We start from the raw sequence: 24,151 nt of genomic DNA on the forward strand, positions 1-24,151 counted from the left end.
CTTTAGTTTACTACTAAAACATGTTTAAAAGTGAAGATGTTGGGGGGCGCCTGTGTGGCGCAGTCGTTAAGTGTCTGCTCTCGGCTCAGGGCGTGATCCCGGTGCTCTGGGATCGAGCCCCACATCGGGCTCCTCCACTGGGAGCCTGCTCCTTCCTCTCCCTCTCCCCTGCTTGTGATCCCTCTCTTGCTGGCTGTTTCTATCTCTGTCGAATAAATAAATAAAATTAAAAAAAAAAATGAAGATGTTGGGGTGCCTGGGTGGCTCAGTCGGTTAAGCATCTGCCTTCGGCTCAGGTCATGATCTCAATGTCTTGGGATCAGACTGGGCATGGGGCTCAGTGCAGAGTCTGCTTCTCCCTCTCCCTCTGCTCCTCTCCCCCCACTTGTGCTCTAATAAAGAAAATCTTTAAAAATAAAATTAAAATGTAAAATCTAAGCAAATGACTCAAATATCAAGTCTTTAGACACAAAATTATACTAACCCAAATGACTTTGCAAGTTTTTTTTTTAAGATTTTATTTGAGAGAGAGAGCACAATGGGGGGTGGGGGGATAGCAGAGAGAGAGGAAGTGGACTCCCCACTGAGCAGGGAGCCTGACGCGGGGATCTATCCTGATCCCAGGCCCCTGGGATCATGACCTGAGCAGATGGCAGTCACTTAACTGACTGAGCCACCCAGACGCCTACAAATTTATTTTTATACACACATTAAGAGATTAAAAATGTGGTATTTTCTAAAGCACACTCTGGAATGTAAGATTTTTGAATGGGGTTTTATGTCTCAGTACATTTCTATAGCACTGAAAATGCCACCTCGTTTCCAAAGCACAGTTTAGTACAGAGGACTCTCCAGCCGTTTCCCACAGAACACACCACTGCGTCGCACTGGATAACATGAGTGAGGCAGACACAGGCCAACTGAAATCCTACTTTGAGCTTCAGAGGTGTAAGCACCAATAAACATAAATAGAAACCAGAAAGGTCAAGGAGTGTTGGATCTTTGATGAACTCGTGTGGCGTGAAGCAACCGATGCATGTGTGTCTGTCATGGGAAAACGTTCCTGGGAAGAATTAGGGTTTTTGTGTTGCGTTAATGGTTACTGGTTTAAAAAAAAACTAAAAATATTTGTCAAAAATCAAAATCCCGGGGCGCCTGGGTGGCTTAGTCATTAAGCGTCTGCCTTCGGTTCAGGGCGTGATCCCGGCATTCTGGGATTGAGCCCCGCATCAGGCTCCTCCGCTGGAAGCCTGCTTCTTCCTCTCCCACTCCCCCTGCTTGTGTTCCCTCTCTCGCTGGCTGTCTCTCCGTCAAATAAATAAAATCTTAAAAAACAAAAAAACAAAATCCCAATGAAATCGTTAAGTAAAATTACTTTTATTTTCATAAATAAAAAGATAATTCATTATACAAACAGCACTTTTAGCAGAGTATGTTAGTGTCATTATCTAGCTTAAACTATGAAATGTATGCACAGTTAACACAAAGTTACATCCCTCTACAGCCTTCATGCAACTGCTTTACATCTGTTAGCTTCCAAAAATTTCCAACACCATTTTAGAGAATATGATAAATAACACGGGATTCTAGTCACAAAGCGTCACTTATGCTGAGTCAACACGATATTTATTACTTGCTCATGTCGAAGTTGCCAATCAATGATTTAAAGAAATACCAGTATTTCCTGCATTTTCCAGAAGCACTGACCGTACGACATGTTTTCATTCCACATATGGTAGTATGATTCACAAAATGTCAATGTGAAAATTTAGTTAACTAGGTTAAGCACTGGTACCCAAGATAAGTAGGTCCTACAGGCCAAGAGCAACAAGCTGGCATCAAGGAGTGCTTCAAGTTTTGTCAGTAAATGGCATACAGCAAACCAATGATTCTGCAGTAGCACACGAAATACATGAAATTTAATTAAAGTATTTTTTCTGTACACAGCAAAATAAAATTAAATGTTCAGTTATTACTCCACTTATTAGAATCTTCAGCTTCAAATATTAAACGTTATACAGTGAGGGGTAATTAGCATTTCCACATATTTTAAAAAAACCCTTACTGATTCTATGTATTTTCAAGAGTGAAAACTATGATGTAAGTAATCATTTGTTTGAACACAATATTGATTCAGATAGGCATAATCATTCTTTTTATTTCTTTTAGTAACCTCTACACCTAACATGGGGCTCGAACTCACGACCCTGAGATCAAGAGTCGTTATGTCCTGCCAACCGAGCCAGCTAGGCACCCCTATTTACTCTTCTCAATGAAATGTTTATTACTATTTTAACACTTTATGCAGATTTACTTATTGCTGTGTGGAATCAATGGTTTATCTAAGCGTTCAGCAGAGGGCCTGGCACATAGTAAACTCCCAATACACACTATTGTTATTTCTATACTAAGTGAACCAATCTGTCACTTACGATAGGAAAATTAGCTAACACCCCAAAGAATAATCAAAAGATACACCTACAGATGTGTGACTTTTGTTAAAGTATTATGCATCCACTATTTCCCAGGTTTGTGTATATGCTAAACTGTTTCAAATATTATAAGCTATTTGTATACCGTATGCTTGCTCTTTAAGTTTTTGTTATGGCCTTTGGCCCAAAGCAATACAACCTGGATAGGACGTGTGTATTAGAAAACCATATAGAAACAATGCACACTGAAGTCAGGTAACAAAGGCGTTTTACCATAACTACTGTCGCCAAAATGTTGAGTTACCAGTGTAATTCAGGAGAGCCTATCTCGTTTAGGTTTAAAGTTTCTTCTTTACATCATGCAATATCTCACTTCTGCAAAAAAAATCTCCATTCGGTGTTCATTAAGAGCTGTTATAAAGTCCTGTCCTCTAACTAAAAAAACCCATTAGGAAAGGTACTTGTGAAAATCACTAGGTTTACTGAGACTGAAATAAAGTGCAGGGCTACCAGAATAGGAGTATGTGCCTTTTTTTTTAAAGATTTATTTATTTATTTGAGTTATCTCTATGTCCAACATGGGGCTTGAACTCAGAACCCCGAGATCAAGAGTCACGTGCTCCCCTCACTGAGCCAGCCAGGCGCCCCTGGAGTAAATTCTTAAATGGTCTCGAAATACCTATAAACACTGATATTTGAACAAATTATAGCTTCTTACATATGTAAGGGATTTGTTATGAAGATTTTCTGACCTTCAACGATAAATGACTTTTCTACCAGAAAGATAACAGACTCCGAACGTAACAAGTCTGTGTGACAACACAATGCTGAAGGGGAAACAACTCTCGGTTAAAAACCAACTCTTGTCACTCTTCTGGCATCAAATAAGAGAAAGGAAAATAAACTTTTTGCATGTGAAGATAGAAAAACAGACCTGAAACCACATGATTCGGGCCTATAATATATTAACCAGAAACTTATTACTACCCAGAGTTCGGAGACAAAAACCAACAACCAAATATGCCCTTCAGAGACACAATAAAATCTTTTACATGTTGTCCTGATTAAAAAGGAGCCTGGAAACAAGCATGAAACATCTCTACTACATTAAAAATCAAGAACAAATAAACTGAAGGCAGATTCCCTCCGAATGTACTAAATCATTCTACAGGCTTCAGAGAAAACACTGCAAGAACTAGGAGCGGAAGCTCCATGGTTTGTCTTATCTACTGGTGGAGAAACTCAAAGCGCACACTGATCAGTGTGCGTTAGGAGATGGAGCAGCCCGTGTCCTTCTGAGGTTTGATATCTGGCTCTTTGACAGGCTTCACTTCTTCTGGTTTGGGTTTGGTCTAGGGAGAAAAGAAACACAGTGTTAAACACATAAACCAAGATTTGGAAAACAAACACTAGATCTTTTCCACCTTAGACTTTTAAGAGATGCTGTATTCATTACACAATACTGAGATTAACACAGCTGTTCCAGAAGTTACGTATCAATTCAAGACATAACCAGAAAGCAACATTCCAGTGAAGAGGAGACCCTAGCCGGGTAGGGAAACGTCAAGCCAATGTGCTCTTACTCTTTCTGAGGAGGGAGAAACTGAGTGATGAATCCGTGCAGGAGGAACTCTTAAGTGTGAAAATACCTCATGATAGTAACAGGCTACCTCCTACAGCATTATTTTAGAGGCTGAACAGGATAAAAAGATAGTCATTTTAAGTAATAATGGTTTTAGAATGGGGAGGAAATGATATTTAAAAAATTATATTATGAAATTACATAAAAACATTTCAAGGAAAGAGCTATGGCTGCAAATTAATTCCCATTCCCTTTTTTTCAGAACCCTACTCTTTTGGCAAACAAGCCTCAAATTTTCCACTTAATCTATTTGATTTAGTACACCTAGATGTACTTAGATATAAATGAATAAAAGCGGTCTTATTTTACCCCTGGATGACTTCATGGAATGTTGAAATGAGATCAAATCTTCAAATACCCTGCAGTATGCTAAAGCAAAAACAAAAGTATTGCTCTAGCAATATAAACATGGACAAGCCATGCGTTTGAGACCTCTTCTCCCACACTCTTCTTCAAGGAGGCTCGATAAACTACAGAAAGGCAAGATAACTGTGTTTGAAAACAACCTCGATTATATAGAAAATCAAAAGATAATGAAGGCCTAGAGATCCTATCTCTGAGGGAGTTCAACAACACACATTACACCAAACACGGCAGTCAGCTAATCTAACGTTCAGACAAATGTACAGATCTACTAAGTAGAGAAAAATAGCAAAATGCTCATTCTGAATTCTCCTTTTGAACTTCTGTGAACGAACGGTAGAAAGCCAATCTCGTACACTGTCATCCTTGGGTCTCTTCGTGAGGTCAAATGCGGCCAGTGTGTCTGGTGTCCAGTGCGCACTTGTAGGAGGAAATTCAAAAGGTACAGGCTCTACGAGACCATAATTTGCTTTGAGTTCCAGTTGGGGAGCTTCTGTTGGAATTTTCTGAAAGTAACTGCAAAAAGCAATTTAAACAGCAATTCATTCACTCGTCAACGGCTTGAGTGTCTACTATGTTCAAGGCCCTGTGCAAGAGAGAGACAATTTAATCATGAATAAGACCAGATTCTCCTGCCTCGTGTAGCTTGCATGAGTAGACAAAACAGGAAAACTTGTCAACAACAAAGCATCGTACTCGAGCTGTAACAGATGCTGTAAACCGTGAGAACACGAAACAGGGGCAATTAACCCCAATGCTGGGGGGCGGGGGTGGTTCAGGAACGCTTTCCCAAAAGAAGTGACGGAAGTTCTACTAGGCGTGTTTAAGCAAGTAGAAGAGCTCAGTGTGACCAGATGCAGAATATAAGGGGAAGAACGTGAGATAAAAGCGGGGACAAAACTGATTCTCCCGACCTACACAGGTGATGATCGACAGTTCGAACGGTGCTGACTAACCACTGGAAAACTGCTTGATGGGACTAGGCAGGATTGACAGAAAATCCATTTCCCTGCTTTACAAGCAGGTGCAACCAGAGCGAGATGAATATGCGAAGGGAGGAGAGAAGCTATATATAACATATGGGGAAGAAACAGCAGGGAGGCAAAGTTAAGGGAAAATTAAGACACTATAAGTGAGCTATATGTTAATAACTTACGTTTAATTTTAAAATCTGCTTTTATATATCATCATCAGATGCAGGATAAAGTCAGGTCCAACACAAGGGCACATTATTACCAATTTAAAGAGAAAATTAGAGTTAAACTTAAATGCAATCTGACATAAAATCTTGGGGGTAGAGACTAAAAGAAACTGTGAGATTACGGACACAATATAAATAAACATTATAATTATAAATACATATACTGTATTAATGTTACTAAAATAATACCAAGCTGTACCCACATAAATCCATTTTCTCTCTGACATTTCTCTAGGGTATTCTTCACAAGATTTCCAAGTTTCCTAAAGAATAAGTGTCCTGAAGGTTTGACCGTTGGTCCAGGTCCTTTGGTTTCTCCATATTCTTTGCACAATGCTTCTGCCTTTGCATAAACTGCATGTGAAAGAGATATAAAATCATTTGATTATAATTAATTATTGACTGTACTAAAAAGGCATTGAATCAGAGATAACAGGAACTTTTCGGCTCCTTACCTAATATGACAACAATACCAGTAATAGTGTAAGGGGAGAGGGGGTATTTTCTCCAGATTTTTTGGCTTTTGAAACTTTGTTTCTCTGTCCAATTCGCTCACTCGGTCCTGTTCTCTTTCACGAACTCAGCCAAAATCTCTTTTAACTGCTTATTTCCTTTTACGATAAAACATTTGTTTTTAAAAAGGGAGTTAAAATTCTGGCAGGAATACTTACATTTTTCTGCTTCTTGGAGAGACCTGATTGCTTCACCACACTTATCACTAGCCAACAAAGTCTGACCGTGATAACAGTAAGCCTGATAAAGAAACGAATTTTTATTCATTCTCTCTGCAAATGCTGCTTTCTGCTAACATTGTTTTACATATGCATCAGATGAATGAGCGCCTTTGTCCACTGCTAAAGTATCAATGCAACCCCTTACACTTCTTTACTTAAATAAGCTTCCCCCAATCTCTGTTAGTATAAAAAGTGGGATTATGTCAAGTTTTGAGCCAAATTAACCTTCTAACTATGGGCTAGGAGCAAAAAAAAAATTTCTGAATAATGAAATCTGTTTTTACAGTTTGGGCACCGCAGATAAAGGAGGGGAAATTGCGGTGCTAAAGCAGAGGGAGAGGGAGGGAGGATTCTAAGGCTAATGACTAAACAGTTGTCAAGAGAAATGTTATCAGCCTGTAGTAGGACATGCTCACTCTTCAAATGTCTCTATCAAATGCAGGGACTGTAAATGGTCCAACACTGTACGCCTGAAAACAGATTTTTAAGGTATAAGAAATAAGATATCATCTGGATCCAAAAAAGGTGTTTGATTATCTCTCACGTGATATTCTAACCAAAATACAAGTAAGTTTGTTTGGTGGGTGTAAGCGACTGATAAGTAACTTCTCGAAGAGTGCGTATTAATGGTTCTGCGCAGATCCAGGTGACATACTGGGTGGTAAGCCTTAAGATTAGAATCAGTAAATACCTTCTTCAATATACAAGATGAAGGGAGAGAATTCTGGTTAAGTAGGTGGAAGACTCCCGCTTAAAAGTGGGTGTCGCTCAAACAGTAATTCCACCGCTATCACCCAGGTCTACAATTCTTTTTTTTTTTTTTTTTTTAAAGATTTTATTTATTTATTCAACAGAGATAGAGACAGCCAGCGAGAGAGGGAACACAAGCAGGGGGAGTGGGAGAGGAAGAAGCAGGCTCCTAGCGGAGGAGCCTGATGTGGGACTCGATCCCAGAACGCCGGGATCACGCCCTGAGCCGAAGGCAGATGCTTAACCGCTGTGCCACCCAGGCGCCCCCCAGTTCTACAATTCTACATCATCTCCTTCCACCCGCTTCAGCTCACAATGGCGGCACTGTCCATGAACATTTACTGAGAGCTGTCTGTTACTATAAAACGCTAGTTAAGAGTCTGACAAGATGACAGACCTAGCACTCAAGGGGCTGGAAAGACAGTAATTTACATTGTTTTTCAGGTTATAAATACTTACATAAGCTGTGTAGAAACACATTTTCAAGTGAAGATATTTTCTCCATTTAGCAGAATATGCAGGCTCCAAACTGGATAAAGTATGATCTAAAGTTACATTTTAAAAAGCAAAATATAATTTCACCCTGATTCACTAGAAGACTTTTAGATCATGTGTTCAGATGCTAAAAGCAGAATGCCATTCAAGTCTAAAACTCGAACATTTACATATCTTCCCAAAAAAACTTTGCTTTAAAGTATTTCCCCATCACTGTATTTTAACTACATAATAAGATTGTTTAAATACATGGTATGTCTTTTGATGGTTAATGTAACAAGATTAAGATAATGATAAAAGTAGAACCTCAAGAAGATACAAATTACATACTGTTATACTGTCTGTTCTCTTAAAACTATATAACATAGCAATGCGTAGTGTGGTCACCCAAGTCAGAAACACGGACACTCTCCTTATTGGTCCATCACCACAGCACTGAATCTTGCCTAACACATTTCTCATCTTGCAATTAGAGGGACCTTTCTTAAATTCAAATCCAATCAAGTCAGATTTGCTTCATATCTCTTAATGGGTCGCCATGATCTACCGAATAAAAATCAAACTTCTTAGATAGGCTTACAAACCAATGCAGATCTCACACATGCATACTTTCCTAACCTTCTCTCCTGTCACTCATCCTGTGTTTGAGCTAAGGCATCTGTTTAAAGGTCCCAGGATGTGCGAAGCTCTTTCTTATCTCTGTATGTACTACAGAATGTTCTACTCTTCCCATATGGTAAAGCTTCCTAGCAAACTCGGAACTTCTATTTATGTTTCAAAGTAAGGCTCAAACGCCACCTTCCCCTAGACAATCTCCTCTAACATGCCTAGATCCTTTGGTTATTACACTGCTGTAATGACATCTTATTTTATGCTGTAATAATGTGCCTATGTGTTTACCTTCCCCAGACTGTAAATCTGTTGCACAGATCTTTGTATAGCTAGCAACTAAAATTGTAATCATCCCATAAATAGAACCAAATCCTTGTTTCCTAAGTAAGTGAATGAAAAGAATAATAGGCTCATGAGAAGACCTGAGCTCTAGTCCCAACTTCATGCCTGCTAACAGTTAAACTACAGGTTAGTTAATTCTCTGGAGTTCAGTTTAATGACAGAAACTATAAGGTTATTATTAAGATCACAAAAACTTCAAAACTAAAACATCTGTATGGTTATTACATATAACTGGTTAAGAAGGATTGCTCTGTCCTTTCCATGAAAACTTATGTAGCATATTAACTGAACAGTTCTCGTTCTTTTAAACAAGATAATAAAACAACGCAGACATTATTCCAGTTTTGCAAATGATGAAACAACCTTAGAATCTTGTTGTTTTGCTTGTTCCCTATTAAGCCAAGAGTTTAACCTGAAAATCTAAAGACTAAAACTGTCACAAGAGAATTATAAACTCACCAGCTTTCTGATAGAAGTTGGCAGTTTCATACGCCAGCGCTGCAATCAGTCCAGGAGCGTGTTTCAGTTCAATTGCTCGAGCAATTGTTACTATAACCAAAGCACAAGAAAGTGAATGTGTAATTAAGTTGACTTGCATTAGTTACAATAAGAAAAGACAGCCCAACAATCTATTTGGAATTTTAATACTTTGTTAAGAATTTTACACGAAAAGTAAGTTACAGAAATGCAACATAAACCAAAAACACTGAGTCTGCTGGTTCTGATACTGCTTCTTGAAATCACTAGCCAATTACTACTAGCTAATCACAAAAAATTACTACTACAAAACAGCATGTCAGAGGAAAACAAACACTTCCAGGGCCCTGGAATTTAAAATAAAGAAAAACAAAAAGCCTATAAAGTTTCTTTACTGGTTTTACTGGAGTCTTCATTTATTTCCTGCCACTGAAAGGTGAAGATTTAAAGGCAAGCCAAACAGTGGAAGAGAAAAAAGAAAGAGCAAGGTAGAGAGGGAAAAGAGGAGTTACAGAATTAATCTGATGTTGTCAGAAATGGCAGGACATCAAAATCCTCCTTAAAAGAGCCATTAAACTGCAAGGCCTTTTCCTGCTAACTATCCATGAAGGCAAATGCTGAAGGTGAAGTTGTTCCTCACTATAAAGTTCTCAAATGCAAGACTCAAATCCAGTTAATTCTGATTTTTAAAAAAAATTAGATACTAATAGGAATTTCTTTTAAAAAAAAAATCTTACAATATTTAGGATACCTTCTTGAGCTTCCGCCTGACACTGGACAACATAAGCTTCTAGTAGTCGTGCCTCTAAATCCCTCCCCTTTTCTGCAGGTGTAATAAGCTTTGGGATATGACTTTCCTGAGAAAGAAAGAAAAACAACAAAGAAGTCACATTTTATTTTAACCCAGGTGTCAGAGATGAACAAAATGGAAGTTATGAGACATTCAATTTGGGGATTTATCAGAAATTCAGGGGGTGCCTGGCTGGCTCAGCCAGTAGAGCCTCTTGATCTCAGGGTTGTTTAAGTTCAAGCCCCACCTTGGGTGTAGGATGACTTAAAAATAAAATCTTGGGGTACCTGGATGGCGCAGTCAGTTAAATGTATGACTTTTGGTTTCAGCTCTGGTTGTGATCTCAGAGTCCTGAGATCGAGCCCCTGTCGGGCTCCGTGGCTCAGCATGGAGTCTGCTTGGGTTTCTCTCTCCCTCTGCCCCTCCCCTGCTCTCTCTCTCTCTTTCTCTCAAAAAAATAAATATTAAAAACAGATAAATAAAATTAAAATTAAAAATAATAAAAGCTTTTTAAAAAGTCTTTAAGAAAAAAAAATCCTAAACAACAAAAGAATTCAGGACACCAAAGCTGTGTAAAAAGGAGTGATACTAAGCTTCTAGAGAACTAAATCTCCAGTACACTAAAATTTTTAAAGCTTCTCATCTGCATTTGCAAAACTTGTGTCAAAATGGATAGCTTCGATATGCAAGCTATATTTTCATCTTAGAAAACGTCTGAAACAGTAACCGAAGTTCTCTTTTGCATGACACCTAGAATTATTCACTCATATTAATAACTGTAGAGTAGAAAGAGGTCTACAATTCTGTAGGTAACTCAGGATCACAGGTTTTTAATCACTGTAAAAGCATCTTATTTTATCATGAGAAAATTCATCATTGGCCTCTGGAAGGTGTTTAGTAAATAGCAGTTTAATTAGGATGAGGTGGGGGTAATCCTGATTGCTAAATACATCAGTCTTTCTCCGAATTTCCATCACTGGAAATTTAATATAATTAGTGCATACTGATTGCCCCTCTAGAGTTTTCACGGAGATACAGAGAATACACTCAGAAGTTCAGTTTTGCAGAATCAGGATTTATCCTGGCAACTGCCACAGACAGCAATGAGAAATGGTAAGAACCGTCAATTTTCATGCTTTGCTTCCTATCTTTACTGAAAGGATACAAAAAATAACCAGTGAATTACAACTTGAATTTTTTAATTATAAAATTCACTGATGATTTTCTAAAATGAAGACATTTGATATTCTGTAATTGCTGCAATCATCAATAAAATAGTCTATGTAAGAAAAATAACCTATACTAGGATCTTTTTACAAAGTGAAATAATTCCTTCCCCACCCCCCAAAGAAAGAAAAATTATTCAAGAATTAACGCATTAGGAATGTATTTTATTATTATATTTTACCTTCAAATGTTTAAAAATCCCCGCTGCAATTTTTAGGCTTCGATGGACTTCTTTTGCTTCATCTTCCGTTATGCTTAAAGATAGTGGTTACATTAGTTAGAGGATGAATCCTGTTTCTTGTACTAAAACCAACAACTAATGCATTATCAGAAAATCAAATTAGTCATTTGTATTTCTCACCACTAGTTTTCTCCCTTTTAAAAAAATCTGACACTTAGAAACAAACGCACATCGAAAATATCCACAGAAGACACTACAAATGAAAAAAAGAGAGACCCTGTCTATAGGTTGGGACAAAGGCTTGTTGCTGGGACTTCCAGATAATCTTCTGTGCATTAAACAAGTGCCAAATAGTCTACACTTAATGTATGCACACACTTAAAAAAAATACATATATAATATTCGCTATTCTACTCTTGTTTTAATCATCTAAGTACTTTAGAGGTAATTTTACATCAGCACATATAATTGAACTTTATTTTATTTATTTTTTTAAGACTTTATTTTTGAGTAATCTCTACACCCAACGTGGGGCTTGAACTCACAACTCTGAGATCAAGAGTCGCATGCTCCATGGACTGAGCCATTGGGCGCCCCTCCACTTTATGTTTAAATGACTGCATATTCTATGCATGACCAGATGCACCACAGCTGTCGGCTGCCAGGTTCACATTGCTAACGCCCATTTTTACTATTATAAAAATTGCATCTTATCTCATTTCGCAATTCTTGAATCCTTCAAAACATCTTTCACATCTTTGTATTTCTTTTCTCTGAGTTGCCTGTTTATGTCCTTTGCTTATTTTCAAATGATTTGTTGGTCTTTTCCTTTCCTTTTCCATTATAAAAACAATCTGTCATATGCATCACAATTTTTTTGACTGTCACTTGTTTTTTAACTTTGTTTATGGTACTTTTATGCAGTCAAATATTCTATTTTTTCCTTTGCTAGGTTTGGGGTTTTATTTAGAAAGACATTCCTCATGACAAGATTAATTTTTCCCCCCTTTAACACTGGGCTCCATAATTGATACTTAAAACACTCATACTACGAGGCAACCTTTCACTTTACAGAAGTGGTATTTTTTATCAATAGCCCAGACTTTTTAATAGTAAATCTCCATATATTTGAAAAATAACACATACGTATACAACCCTCCCCTTTAGACTTACTTTTCTTTTCCAGCCAGTCTTGAAGCATATTTGGTATACCATAACGCTACATTAAATCCCATGGAAATTAATTCAAAAACGGCATCCTGCTGGGCACTAGAATTATAAACGTGGGGGTCATTAAGTTCTGTCAATTACCGAGACATTGCTCTAAGAAGCCCACTGCACATCCAACTCAAAAGTATAAAAGGACTACATGCGAACTGGAAATATGAAGAAAACAGTCCTTGTGTTCAATGACTAAAAATAATGGCCCATAATAGTAAACATAAGAATAGTAGGTTCTTAAAGCTTACTGTACATAGACTAGCTTTAAGAATACAAATTATGGGGACTCAACTCCAGAGAATCAGAAAGTCCAGGAGGGGCCCAGACTCTATATTTTTAATTAAGTACCCAGTTGATTCTGGAGTGGGTGGTTCTTATACCAATTTAAAAACAACGGCATTCAGAAGAGAGATTGTTTCAGGCTAGAATGATTCAAGAAGGTTTAATGGCAGACACAGTCTCTGAATTAGGCCTTGAGAGATGGCCAGGAGAGAGGCAGAAGGATACACCAGGTAAGGGAATGATGCTGTTAAAGCACAAGAAAACATTTTTTCTGCGAGTAGTGACCCAACTAGCATGATACAGCACACAGTTTGTAGAAAGAAATCGAGGTCAAAAAGCTAAGCTGACGTGAAACTGGTAGACTCTGACTGCCAAGCCAGTCAGTACGCATACCACAAAGAAAAAGGTCTTACACACGTCTTACTTGTTTTCTTCAGATTCTATTACTAGATATGACACCAAGAGGATGACAAGAACTTATGTAGCAAATAAGGTAATACTAATTTTTAATCATTCCTGTTTTGATAAGAACCTGAAAAATTTTTTATATATTATCTCATTTATCTGAAATGATGAAGAGAACAGAAATAATATCCTTATTTTATACACACAATACAGAAAAATTACCTAAAGGGAAGAAACTAGAATCATGGTCCCACTTTGTATTTTTTAAAGATTTATTTGAGAGAGAGGGTACGAGCAGGCACACACATTTGCGGGGGGAGGGGCAGGGGAGAGGGAAGGAGAATCTCAAGCAGACTCCCCGCTGAGCGGTGGAGCCCAAAGCAGGGCTTGATTTCATGACCCTGAGATCACAACCTGAGCCAAAATCAAGAGCTGGATGCTAACTGCCTAAGCCACTCAGGTGCCCCTCCACTCTGCATTTTTTATTTAACTGCTGCCTCAAAAAAGGAATGGAGACAGGGAAACTTTTTAGACTAAAAAAAAAGGAGGGGTGTTATAAAACATTCACAATTCAAAGATAACTTACATACTATCATGTTTAATATGTTATAATACACAAAAATATGAGTTATGTATTTCTTTAATGGAATGCTTCACAAATTTGGGTGTCATCCTACCAAAAGGGGCCCTGCTAATCTCTCTACTATTCCAATTTTAGTAATGTGCTGCCCAAGCGAGCACTAAACAAACTTAAAATGTTTTACCCCACTGAAAAAAACTGTAACACATAGTTTAAAAGTTTATTCTTGGGATGCCTGGTGGCTCAGGAAGAGAAGCATCTGCCTTCGGCTCTGGTCATGATCCCAGGGTCCTAGGATCAAGCCCGACGACGGGCTCCTTGCTCAGCGGGGAGCCTGCTTCTCCCCCTGCTTTGTGAGTGCTCTCTGACAAATAAATAAATAAAATCTTTAAAAAAAAAAGTTTATTCTTTTCAGCATTGAGAACTTTCAAATGAATTACAACTGGTAATCCCTAGGCATATCTAACTTATAAGTTTACCTTTAAATAATAAGATAGTTTTGCTAATTTATATTAAGTCTCATTAACTGTCTCCCTTCTTATCCTTCATTTATTTCAGTCTGCCTTGTTCCCAAACACTCCATTTCTACTGTACCACATCTCAGTAGTCAGAATATATATAGCTGAAAAAACATTTTTCAGAACAGATATATTCACAGCATATTTTCTACTGAATAAACAGCAATCAAAGATAAGCAACTTAAAAATCTCAGATGTAGAGAATATTGGGTATCATTCCTTAAGGCCTTCATCACCTAATTTTTCACTGTCTCATAAAATTCGTGGAAAAAAGCTGTCACAAGGAATCGAAATTTGGCATGGTGGGGAAAAGTGCCAAATGTATGTAACGCAAAACATTTTAGAATCTGCCAAAGTTTTGTTATGTAATAACGATAGAGGTTTGACTCTAAAAAACGTCTTTTTGAAGATTTTTTTTTTAATTTATTTATTTGACAGAGATAGAGACAGCCAGAGAGAGAGGGAACACAAGCAGGGGAAGTGGGAGAGGAAGAAGCAGGCTCACAGCAGAGGAGCCCGATGTGGGGCTCGATCCCAGAACACCGGGATCACGCCCTGAGCCGAATCCAGATGCTTAACCGCCGTGCCACCCAGGCGCCCCTAAAAAACGTCTTTTTGAAGAAAAACATTCTTTAATTTTAGAAGTACAAAGGGGTCACATAAAGAAAAACATAAAACAAGGACTTGGAAAACTAGTATCCCAGAATATTAAAACTTGGAAAGAATCCACAGTCCTCCAACTTCCTACCAAATTTATGAATTCTACATACAATATTGCCAAGGAAGGAAGGAAAGTAACAATTTACTAAATATCTATTACACACCTGGAGTTACTTGAGTCACTTACCACAAATCTGCCTATTTTGTTCCTCACACAAGCCCTGTATCTGTAACCCCAACCCAGAGTTGAAGCAGGTGTTCACACAGAGACCTGAGATTGCACCTGAATATGTAGGAATCCAAAGTCCACACTCTTTCCACTGCAATGCCTGCCTTGGGTCTCTCAGCGAGCTCCACTTCCTTCCCTTCTGACTTTATACAACTTTTTACAGCAAACTGAGATCCGGATACATGGTCATTTAAATAATACAATGGTGCTTAAAAAAAAAAAATTCAATAAAAATTTAGCACCATTATGATGTTTCCTGTTGTAACTAGACCTCTTCTGATTAGTTTCAAGTGAGTGATAAGAAAGTTCTGAGGAGAAATTTTTTAAAAGAGCATACTGAAGAGAAATTAGAAAGAAAATAAAACTATGACTCAAAAAAGTATGGAGCTGGGATGGAACTGGGGACAAAGAGAAAGAGACTGACCAAAGACATCTGAACTATCTATCAGAAAAGAAAACTAGGTGAAAAACAAAATTTTGCTCTCCTCGAAGGCAGGCAAAGACTAAAAGATAGATTTGGATTCCAAATTCCCAAACTGTTCTTTGGGTGTTATTATAAAGCCAAGAGTGTTTAAGTCTGGTTAACATTTGTACTGATTATCTCAAAAACAGATTTGGTCCAGAAGAAATAAATTATATTTTTCTTAATAGAATGTATTAAGAGTTTAGGTCAAATGTTTTTAACTAATTACCTAATACGAGAAAATGCTGATCGGATCTATGTTCTGTTTCTTCAAATACAGAGGCCACGCGTTAACCACTGGCTAACTAGTTATAAAAATGGCTTCCATTTAGTATTCCTCTTATCTTTAGCTTGCTTACCTTGGAACCTGTCCTTGCAATGTATCAGTCCACTTGAAATTTTGAATATATCGTAACTTGCTTTCTTGGGTAGACTCATCCGATGAATTTATGAAGCCTGTAAAAAGGTAGAGCATTTCGGTTTTAGAAGAAATAACAGGAATTCCGTTTAGAAATTTTTTCAGATAATGACTTATCCAGATACCTGAAGAAAACTCCTAGCCCCTCTCTCCTCTTCTATACCTCATACCTTCTTCTAAGGTAACATAATATGAAATATGGACCCACTCAATTTTCAAAATGTTAGAAGGACCAATGCCACCCTGACATTCTCACGTTTCTGAAACTCAAATATATCAAAGAATACAGACTAGAAGACTAAACTATTCAAATCTGTAAAGCCTAAGAATTAAATGTGAATTTCTGCAAAGCTGTTTTTTAAAAACTCTGAAGTGCCCACAAATAACTAACCTTGTAAAAGTGAAAAATAGGAATCTGATGCATTCTTCATCATTTCTGGATTACAGCTCAAATCGGTGAAGAGTTCAAGCAGTCGTGCTCTGGATGCTCTCAAGTCACTTATATGAGACAGAAACAGTAAAATTAAGTAAGGTGCATTATGATGAATCTATGTAAAAGTGCCTTAAAAGTTTCCATTGTAAAAAGCTTTAAAATAACACCTCCTCTAGGGTATCACTAAGACTACACAGGAATAAACTTAATTAGGACTAACACTTGGGGTAAATGAAATTTCTAATAATAACTGTTTTATAAGTTGTATCAAAATAAACTCAGTCCAATCTAAAGGGCTAATCGTGGATACAATTACGTAATAACAATATACAGCAAGTTTCAATTTTAAAAAATCAAATTAACACAAGCATGTGAGATGGGAGAAAGGAATCAAGAATGAGTAAATTAAACAGACCAATTCACAATAAAAGTTTTCTGAAAAATGGAAATTTAACACGCTTATGCAGTTTTAGTATCGCCTTAAAATTTCAAAACTTGACATTATATCAATATATTTTATTAAGTAGGAAACCCTATTTTTAAATTGCTTCCTATAAGTCAACAAACACATCCAGAGTGTGTGAGAACACGTGGCCATAGTCATTTTAAAAGTGCTCCCTGGTCTCCATTCTCCTTTACTTCTCTGCAGGAATAAATGTTGCAGATCCACCATTTCCTTCTTGAAATTCTCTTCACCTTCTATTCCACTAACACTAAAATTTCCAGGATCTCCACTTATCTCTAAAAGTTCCTTAAAATGTTCAGTCTTTGGCTTTCCACCTTTCTCTTTTGCAGTCTTAATAACTTCACATCTGATCTGATACCTACATCATCAGCTCTAACTTAGGTTCCAGTTCCACATATAATTTCAGAAGGCAACTTGCTTAATGAAGGTTCAGAAATCATTTTGCAGGGACAATGACTGAAGACACTTGCATGTAAATGACTAATGAAAGACTACACTTCAATTGTTAGCACTGAGAGACTAGGGACTACATATCCATAACTTAGTAGCTGCCTAGGGTAAAGCACATACTCAAAGTTCTTTGCTGAATGAAAGAATACTAACATTTCAAATATTTTAAGATTTACAAGGCCTATAATGTAGCAGTGATGTTTAGAAGAAAGTGCGCACTTTAGAAAAAGTGCACATTTAATTTTAAATGGTCTGGATGGAATGTTTACTCACTGGTACAAGTTCCATGAAGGCTTATTCCAAGAAAGTACATACCAACAATTACATACAGATGACCAGAAATGGGATGGGCTACCTTATGAATTTGCCATTGTTGAGTTTTTTTTGTTTTGTTTTGTTTTTTGTGTTTTTTTGGTTGTTGAGTTATTTAACTAGAAGCTAGACAAGAGTAATTCTGGGAACAGAAAAAAAGTTGAATTCTTAAGGCCTATCTAGGCTCAAATAGTTTGCTAGCTATTTCTGGATAGGCACTCAATCATCTGCAACCCAATTGTATAAAGTTATATTCACCTTAAAATTAAAGAATTTCAGAAAAAAAATGTATCTTTACAGATGAATAATTAGACCCAAAGAAGTTAAGAGACTTCCCCAATGCTACAGATGAAACAATTAAGCCAGGACCAACCTCTAGGAGTGTAAGATCAGGGGTTGGCAAACGACAACCTATAACTTGTTTTTGTGTGGCCCACAGCTTATTTTTGTAAAAATGGACGAAGAAGAATATGCAACAGCAATTGTATATAGCCCCACAAAGCTTAAAATGTTTACTACTCAGCTCTTCACAGAAAAAGTCTGATGACCTCTGATCTAGATAAAGAAGCCAGTTTTCCGATCGTTTGCTCCAATTACTTCTACAAAAAGCAGCAATGCTCTCAATTTTCCATTACTGGTACCATCAACGTCTTGATCATCTAGGTTGCTTTTTCATGTAGAATGAATCCTTTTCAACTTCCCAGAACAAAAACTCTGACCAATTGATTCCTCCTTTGAGATATCTCTTGCATATATAGCTCTTTTGTTCCAAACTGCTCTACTCACTACCCCTAACGGTTTTCCTGACAGAAATGATTTTCCCCTATGACTTCTTATAATCTTCTAAATCAAGTATTAGCAAACCTTTTCCACAAAGAGCATGAAAGTAAATATTTTAGGTTTTGTGGTTCATAAAGTCATTACTGCACTCTGCTGTTGTAGAGGAAAGCAGCCAAAGGCAGCCAGAGACAATATATAAATAAATGGGGTGAGGTGACATGGCTGTGTTCTAACAAAACTTTATTTATAAAAACGGGCACTGGGCCAAATCTGCAGGACAGTTTGCCAACCCCTGAACTGAGCCATACAATTTATTTAAACTCCAACTCAACTCCTTTCTCCTATATGAACTCTAAAGCCTATTCCAGGTTATTGGGATCTCTCCCTGCTCAGAACTCCATGAATTTACTATGTGGCTAATTAACAATATCCATGTTCAGCTTTGTGAAGTCTCTTGTACTGTTATAATATATAGCTTAACTCTTTTATTGTGATTGTTTTAGCTTCTCTGGGACTTACTGATCTAAAATTAAGGACTGAAGCCTAGATGACTGCCAAAGTTTAAATAATCTATTATTTCACTCTTCACAGGTCCTTTGTAAGTTTATAAAGAGTCTAAGGGTTGGGCAATGTGTTACATACTTCTGTATTGCCTATTGAAACCTAAAGAAGCACCTTGTATCCTAAAGTGGCTCTATCAGTACTTACTGAGATTTATGACGAAAACTAACCTGCAAATTTTTGAAGCAGCAGGGCCAGCGGCTACACCATAGTAGTTAAAAGCGACAGGAGCTGTGGCTTTTAATGGGTTCCTATGAAACCAATGTGTCATTTTCTCCAGCTCTTTCCTATAAACATAAAAGGAAATATATCAAAAATAAAAACGAAACATTTAACAACATAGATAGTATAAAAATAATTAAAAGTTTACTGAGGATATATGTATATATTTTTAAAGTATATATATATACACACATATATATGAGACATACATAGGTACAAATAATGACCCTTATTTAGAATGCTAAGGTTACTTGAAATAAACAGATTTTAAATTAACTGTATTTCCAACGCAATACTGCTGAGGCCAATTAATTGGTTACGGCATGTGTTTCTACACTAAATATACTTTCCACAAAATAGTAATAAGAATCAGAATTTTCACGAATAAAAAAACACAATACTTGATCAATAATTGCTATCCTATAAACCCAAAATATTTTAAAAACTACCTATGTGAAATGCCAACTTAAAAAATAGTCCCAAGGGCGCCTGGGTGGCTCAGATGGTTAAGTGTACAACTCTTGGTTTCCACTCAGGTCATGATCTCAGGATGCTAAGATCCAGCCCAGAGTTGGGCTCTGCATTGAAAGTGGAGCCTGCTTAGGATTCTCTCTCTCCCTTCCCCTCCCTCTGCCTCTCCCCCTGCACACACTCTCTCTCAAATAAATAAATCTTAAAAAAAAAAAATTAAGTTCCACTCCTTTTTGGTTAAAAAAAAAAAAAAAAAAAGCAGGTCACTTGCCTAATAGTCCTTGGTTAGATAATGCAAATACAGGAAGGCCCAGTGCAACACTTACATGTGGCAATTAGATTCCAGGAAATCATAGTCAAGAAAACCTGATAAGGTTTAATTAACTTAAAGGCATTATACAATGTTGTTGACCGACTTTTCTTACTAAGGAGGGGAAAAAAAAACAACCACCATGGGCTGCACCTCCTCAAGTTTCATAGGAATATTTACCTATTCCCGACAAAACCGATTGGGGAGAGCACCAGATATTCAAATGCACTGTATACTCAATGAAAAACTGAGCAAGTTCACTCAGGGCTCAAAACACTTAACGAGTTCTTTTAAGAATATATATAATCTTCTAAATATCCATGTAAACCAACTTTATAACATAAGTAAATTAATACATCGTGTACGTGCATATAAATCAAGCCTTCTGAAATAATGGCACACCATACACTTGATTTGGGGACAGCAAATTTTCTACAAATACCCTTTCCAGGCGGATTTCCACTTCCTGGATGAAAATGTCTGCAGTTCTGTGTATTTTGACTTCAGGAACTAAGACGGTAAGTACTGTACTCTCCGCCCCGGCCCCATCTTGCCCCTTTCTGAGACGTGCCATTCCTGTTTTCAGGAATTCGGAGGGTGGAGAGAACAGCGACACACCCACCCGCAGATGCTAGGGTGCCCCCAGAGCCACCAGCACAACGGTCGCATCGAAGCTGCCACCTCCTCTGCCTCCGACTATTGAAAGGTGCCCCCACTCGCGAGGCCCCGGGTCCCCCAGAAACCTACCTGAAAGCCACCCCCGAGCTCGGAGCGCCCACTTCCTGTTTACCACCCAGCCTCTTCCTCCCGAGCCCCGACCCCTGGAGGCGGCGCGCGGCGACCTTGCGCAGGCGCCAACCCTAGGAGCCCCTTATCCGAACAGGCATTTTCGTGGAAAGCCGATACTCTCCACCCGGGAGATACAGGCAGACGACGGCAGAACAAACCTCCACTTAGCTTGTACCATCCCCGGTTGCCAGTGGAGACAGGGCAAGGGGATACGGCGAGCCTAGCTGTTAATACGATCGATTCGCGGGGCCAACATGCATTTTCTTTCTTTTGTTTGTTTCAAGGCATTAGAAGGAGACTTTTTTGGACCACTATCCAGGAGTCCATGGAGACTAAAACGCGTGTAAAAGGAGGGGGTGGCCCAATCGCTTGGGACTCCGGGATAACGCCAGGGGTAGGGGTGTTACGGGGAAACGCCCATTCTCATGACAAACTTACCGGATTTCTCGGAAATCTGTGCAGCACTCCTCCTGAGGGAAGAAAGGGAATGTCCGAGTCCGCAAACGAGAAAGGGAGGGAGGCGGAGAGCCAGGGCTGCCGAACCAGAGCGACGAGCAACCAGGCCTGCGCCGCGCCGGGGTCACGTGGCCCGGGCCGCCATGACAGCTACCGAGGCGGCAGTACGCGCCTCTTAGGGGCGGAGAGGCCGCGTGTCGCGCCCCCTCGGAACGCTCCGTTCCTCGGCCCTGTCCTAGCTACTCTTCCCCAGTCTTTAATCGTGAACTGCAGTCTCTTCCCCTGAGAGGAAGAGAGGACGCGGCCGGGCCTCCCAAGCCAAGGAAGAAGGCCTCAATAGTGATGGCCGCCCTCGCGGGAGCGGGGCGGCCTCAACCTAACGCGGGGCGGGGCCTCGGGGGCGGAGCCTCGGCGGGGCGGCCTCTTCAGAGCCGCAAAGTTTGGCTGTGGCGGCAAATGGGCTTGGGCGGCTCCTCGGCGGGTGGCGGTGGTGGCCGTAGCGGTTCCTCCTGGCCCTGTTAATGTCGGGGCCAGGCCCGGGGAGGATGGCGCCCTAGAGCCCGGCCTCGCTGGGGTAGGGGCGGGAGGGGACGGGGTGGGCACCGGCCATGTCGGAGGTGACCCGGAGTCTGCTGCAGCGCTGGGGCGCCAGTTTTCGGAGAGGCGCCGACTTCGACTCTTGGGGCCAGCTGGTGGAGGCGATAGACGAGTATCAGATGTGAGTGACTAACCGCGGGAGCGGGCCAGCCGGGCTCCAGTCGGCCGCCTCCCCCTTTCTTCTGTCGGTGTCTCTTATCTCTATCTGCAGCCAAGGCTTCCCAGGGTGGGGCCCCCGCAGGCACTGGGGCTGGGATCGCACTGGCCCCGGACGGGCTGCCCTGGAGACGACGGTCCGCTCGCTGGGCTTTGGCGCCCCTCTCCCCCTCCGCCGCCACAGGGCCAGTTCCATTCAACAGGTAGCCTCTCTTTCCTGGGGCGCCCGCCCTGGCAGGCTACCTCTGTAGTTCCTGTCCCCCGCTCTGCAGTCGGATTCCTTTCCTCCTTTCCCCCGCCTCACTCAGGTTGCTGCCCCTCAGTTTCTTTTCTAGAATCTCTGAGGGATACTTGTGTGTTCCTCGCCCACGTTCCAGGGATGAGTGGCCTTGCTCTGCATGGTGCCTTCCTCCTCCCATGTGTAGGACTGGGGGGAACTGGGGGCGCTTGAAAGGAGGGGGCGCCCCCAGGAAGCAGCGAACAGGGGCGCCTCACCAGCCAAGGGAAGGGTCCCCTCTGGCGCCCCTTCTCCACCCCTCTTTCTGGTGAGCCGTGTTTTCACAATTCACCTCGATTCCGTTTCGGTTTCTGGGACTGTTATTTGCTTGGCTGTGTGAGTCCCACCCACCCCCTTGCTCGGTTGCTTTGGGTGGAGTCCGCGCAGGATGTGAACAGAAGAGAGCAAACTGAATTAATAGACCACGCACGGGAGCCACCACTCCCATTTTGGGTCCCTCCTCCTTGTCCTGTTTCTAATGTATAGCCGTAGGGTACTTTGTGAGTACCAGTTTCTTTGATCTTTGACCCGAAGTCGGATTTCTTATAGCCTTTCTGACTCCCCCCCCCAAAAAATTTCAGGGGTGTTTTTTGAATTAAAAGACAAGATTTACGTGTATATAAAACCTTGCTTAATTTCTTGCACCTTTTACTGAAAATAAGAACTGCCTGCTAAAATGCCATTGTTTGCAAACTGTTGCCATTAATTTACTTTTTGGTTAAAAGCAAGTTATTGTTTGAGGTGTTACTGAGTATGAAACCATGTGAGTAAAATCTCCCCCCCCCCAGTGTCTTCTGGAAAGAATATACGGTTGAGACTTGGAAGCTTTAAATTCTTTTTCCTTTCCCTACAATAGTTGTTTTTATCTGACCATAATATAATTTAAATGTGCAGATGTGTTCTACCCTCGTAGTACTGGCTTGTAGTTTCAAAGAGCCCTGAAAACAACCGTGCTCTGGGCCATGCTGCCAAGTATAACAAGTACTAGCGTCTGTCTTGCATCTTCACTTGACTTCACTCGCTCCTGCAACTACTTAGTGAGAACGTTACTCTCATTTTACAAAATGAGGAAACTGAAGCTCAGGTTAAACAGATTAACAGGGGTCATAAAACTGCTGATGAAATCTGGGATTTTTTTTTTTTTTTAACTCCAAATCCTGACTGCTCTACGGCATAGTGCTTAAGACACTTTATTTAACATGCCGTGTGTAAGTGAATTGGACAAATGAGAAGGTTTCCTTCGTTACCAGAGAACATATCTTAACCATACCATAGCCAGTTAGCACCTGTGTATACTCATTCTGCCGGTCAACTAGAATCACGTACCCCGAAATGTAAAGCTGCCTTCACTTGCGATGCGGTGGGACTTAGCAGCTGTTGGCACTCAGCTGCAGACTTCACAATGGAAAGTGAAGAATACCATGTCCAATTGAAATTGAAAGGAAAATTGAGTATGCAAGCTGTTTAGCTGGAATTTCTAGAAACATCTCAATGAGAGTAATAGCCCCATACAAATCTATTATTGGACCATAGTACTAACCTTTGAACTTCATGATTCAGAGAAGTTCTCAAATTATAGAAACTGCCAGTCTCAAATCAGAGGAGTAATGATTGGCTTAAATTTTGCAAACACATACGCTACATATAAAATGAGGTTGCATTTAAAATTAATATATTCAAAAATGAAGACAAATTGTCTTTTTTATTTCAGTTATCTGGGAGGAAAGACTGCAGAAAAGAAGACCATTGGGGGGCCAGTAAATACTGTAGAAAGGAGTGGACAGCATTTAGTGGACAGCATTTAGTGACAATTGAGAGTGAAGGTGGAAGAGTCTAGGATAATTAGCAT

At 39.6% G+C, this 24,151-nt stretch overlaps 2 protein-coding genes and 1 non-coding gene across 4 annotated transcripts in view; 1 reads left to right on the forward strand and 2 right to left on the reverse strand.

Moving 5' to 3' along the window:
- Positions 1-1,353: 1,353 nt before the first annotated feature.
- BROX (BRO1 domain and CAAX motif containing) lies at positions 1,354-21,621 on the reverse strand. Of its 2 annotated transcripts, none has more exons than XM_045809660.2 (13): positions 21,255-21,621; positions 19,195-19,311; positions 16,414-16,520; positions 15,964-16,060; positions 12,420-12,515; positions 11,247-11,319; positions 9,800-9,905; positions 9,031-9,120; positions 7,582-7,667; positions 6,310-6,391; positions 5,842-5,992; positions 4,794-4,953; positions 1,354-3,784 (listed from the first exon to the last, which is right to left on the reverse strand). In XM_045809660.2, exons 2-13 carry the CDS (start codon positions 19,293-19,295, stop codon positions 3,701-3,703), a joined length of 1,233 nt encoding a protein of 410 aa, XP_045665616.1. In that variant the 5' UTR covers positions 19,296-19,311; positions 21,255-21,621; the 3' UTR covers positions 1,354-3,700. The 2 variants fall into 2 exon arrangements, with proteins under 2 accessions (XP_045665616.1, XP_045665617.1); XM_045809661.2 differs by lacking the exon at positions 21,255-21,621 and adding an exon at positions 20,775-20,896.
- On the reverse strand, positions 13,792-13,895 carry LOC148110629 (U6 spliceosomal RNA). Its single transcript, XR_015723502.1, has one exon. It is a non-coding gene; the product is annotated as a U6 spliceosomal RNA (small nuclear RNA).
- Positions 21,622-21,709: 88 nt separating the features above from the next.
- Positions 21,710-24,151, forward strand: part of AIDA (axin interactor, dorsalization associated) — a 35,216-nt gene continuing 32,774 nt past the window's right edge. The window contains exon 1 of the mRNA XM_045809662.2: positions 21,710-21,990. Coding sequence (XP_045665618.1) covers positions 21,881-21,990 — 110 coding nt within the window. The 5' untranslated portion in view covers positions 21,710-21,880. The remainder of the gene's footprint in view (positions 21,991-24,151) is intronic.

Source organism: Ursus americanus, chromosome 2 (assembly GCF_024610735.1).
Source record: "Ursus americanus isolate L20-20 chromosome 2, mUrsAme1.1.p, whole genome shotgun sequence".
Classification (NCBI taxonomy): domain Eukaryota; kingdom Metazoa; phylum Chordata; class Mammalia; order Carnivora; family Ursidae; genus Ursus; species Ursus americanus.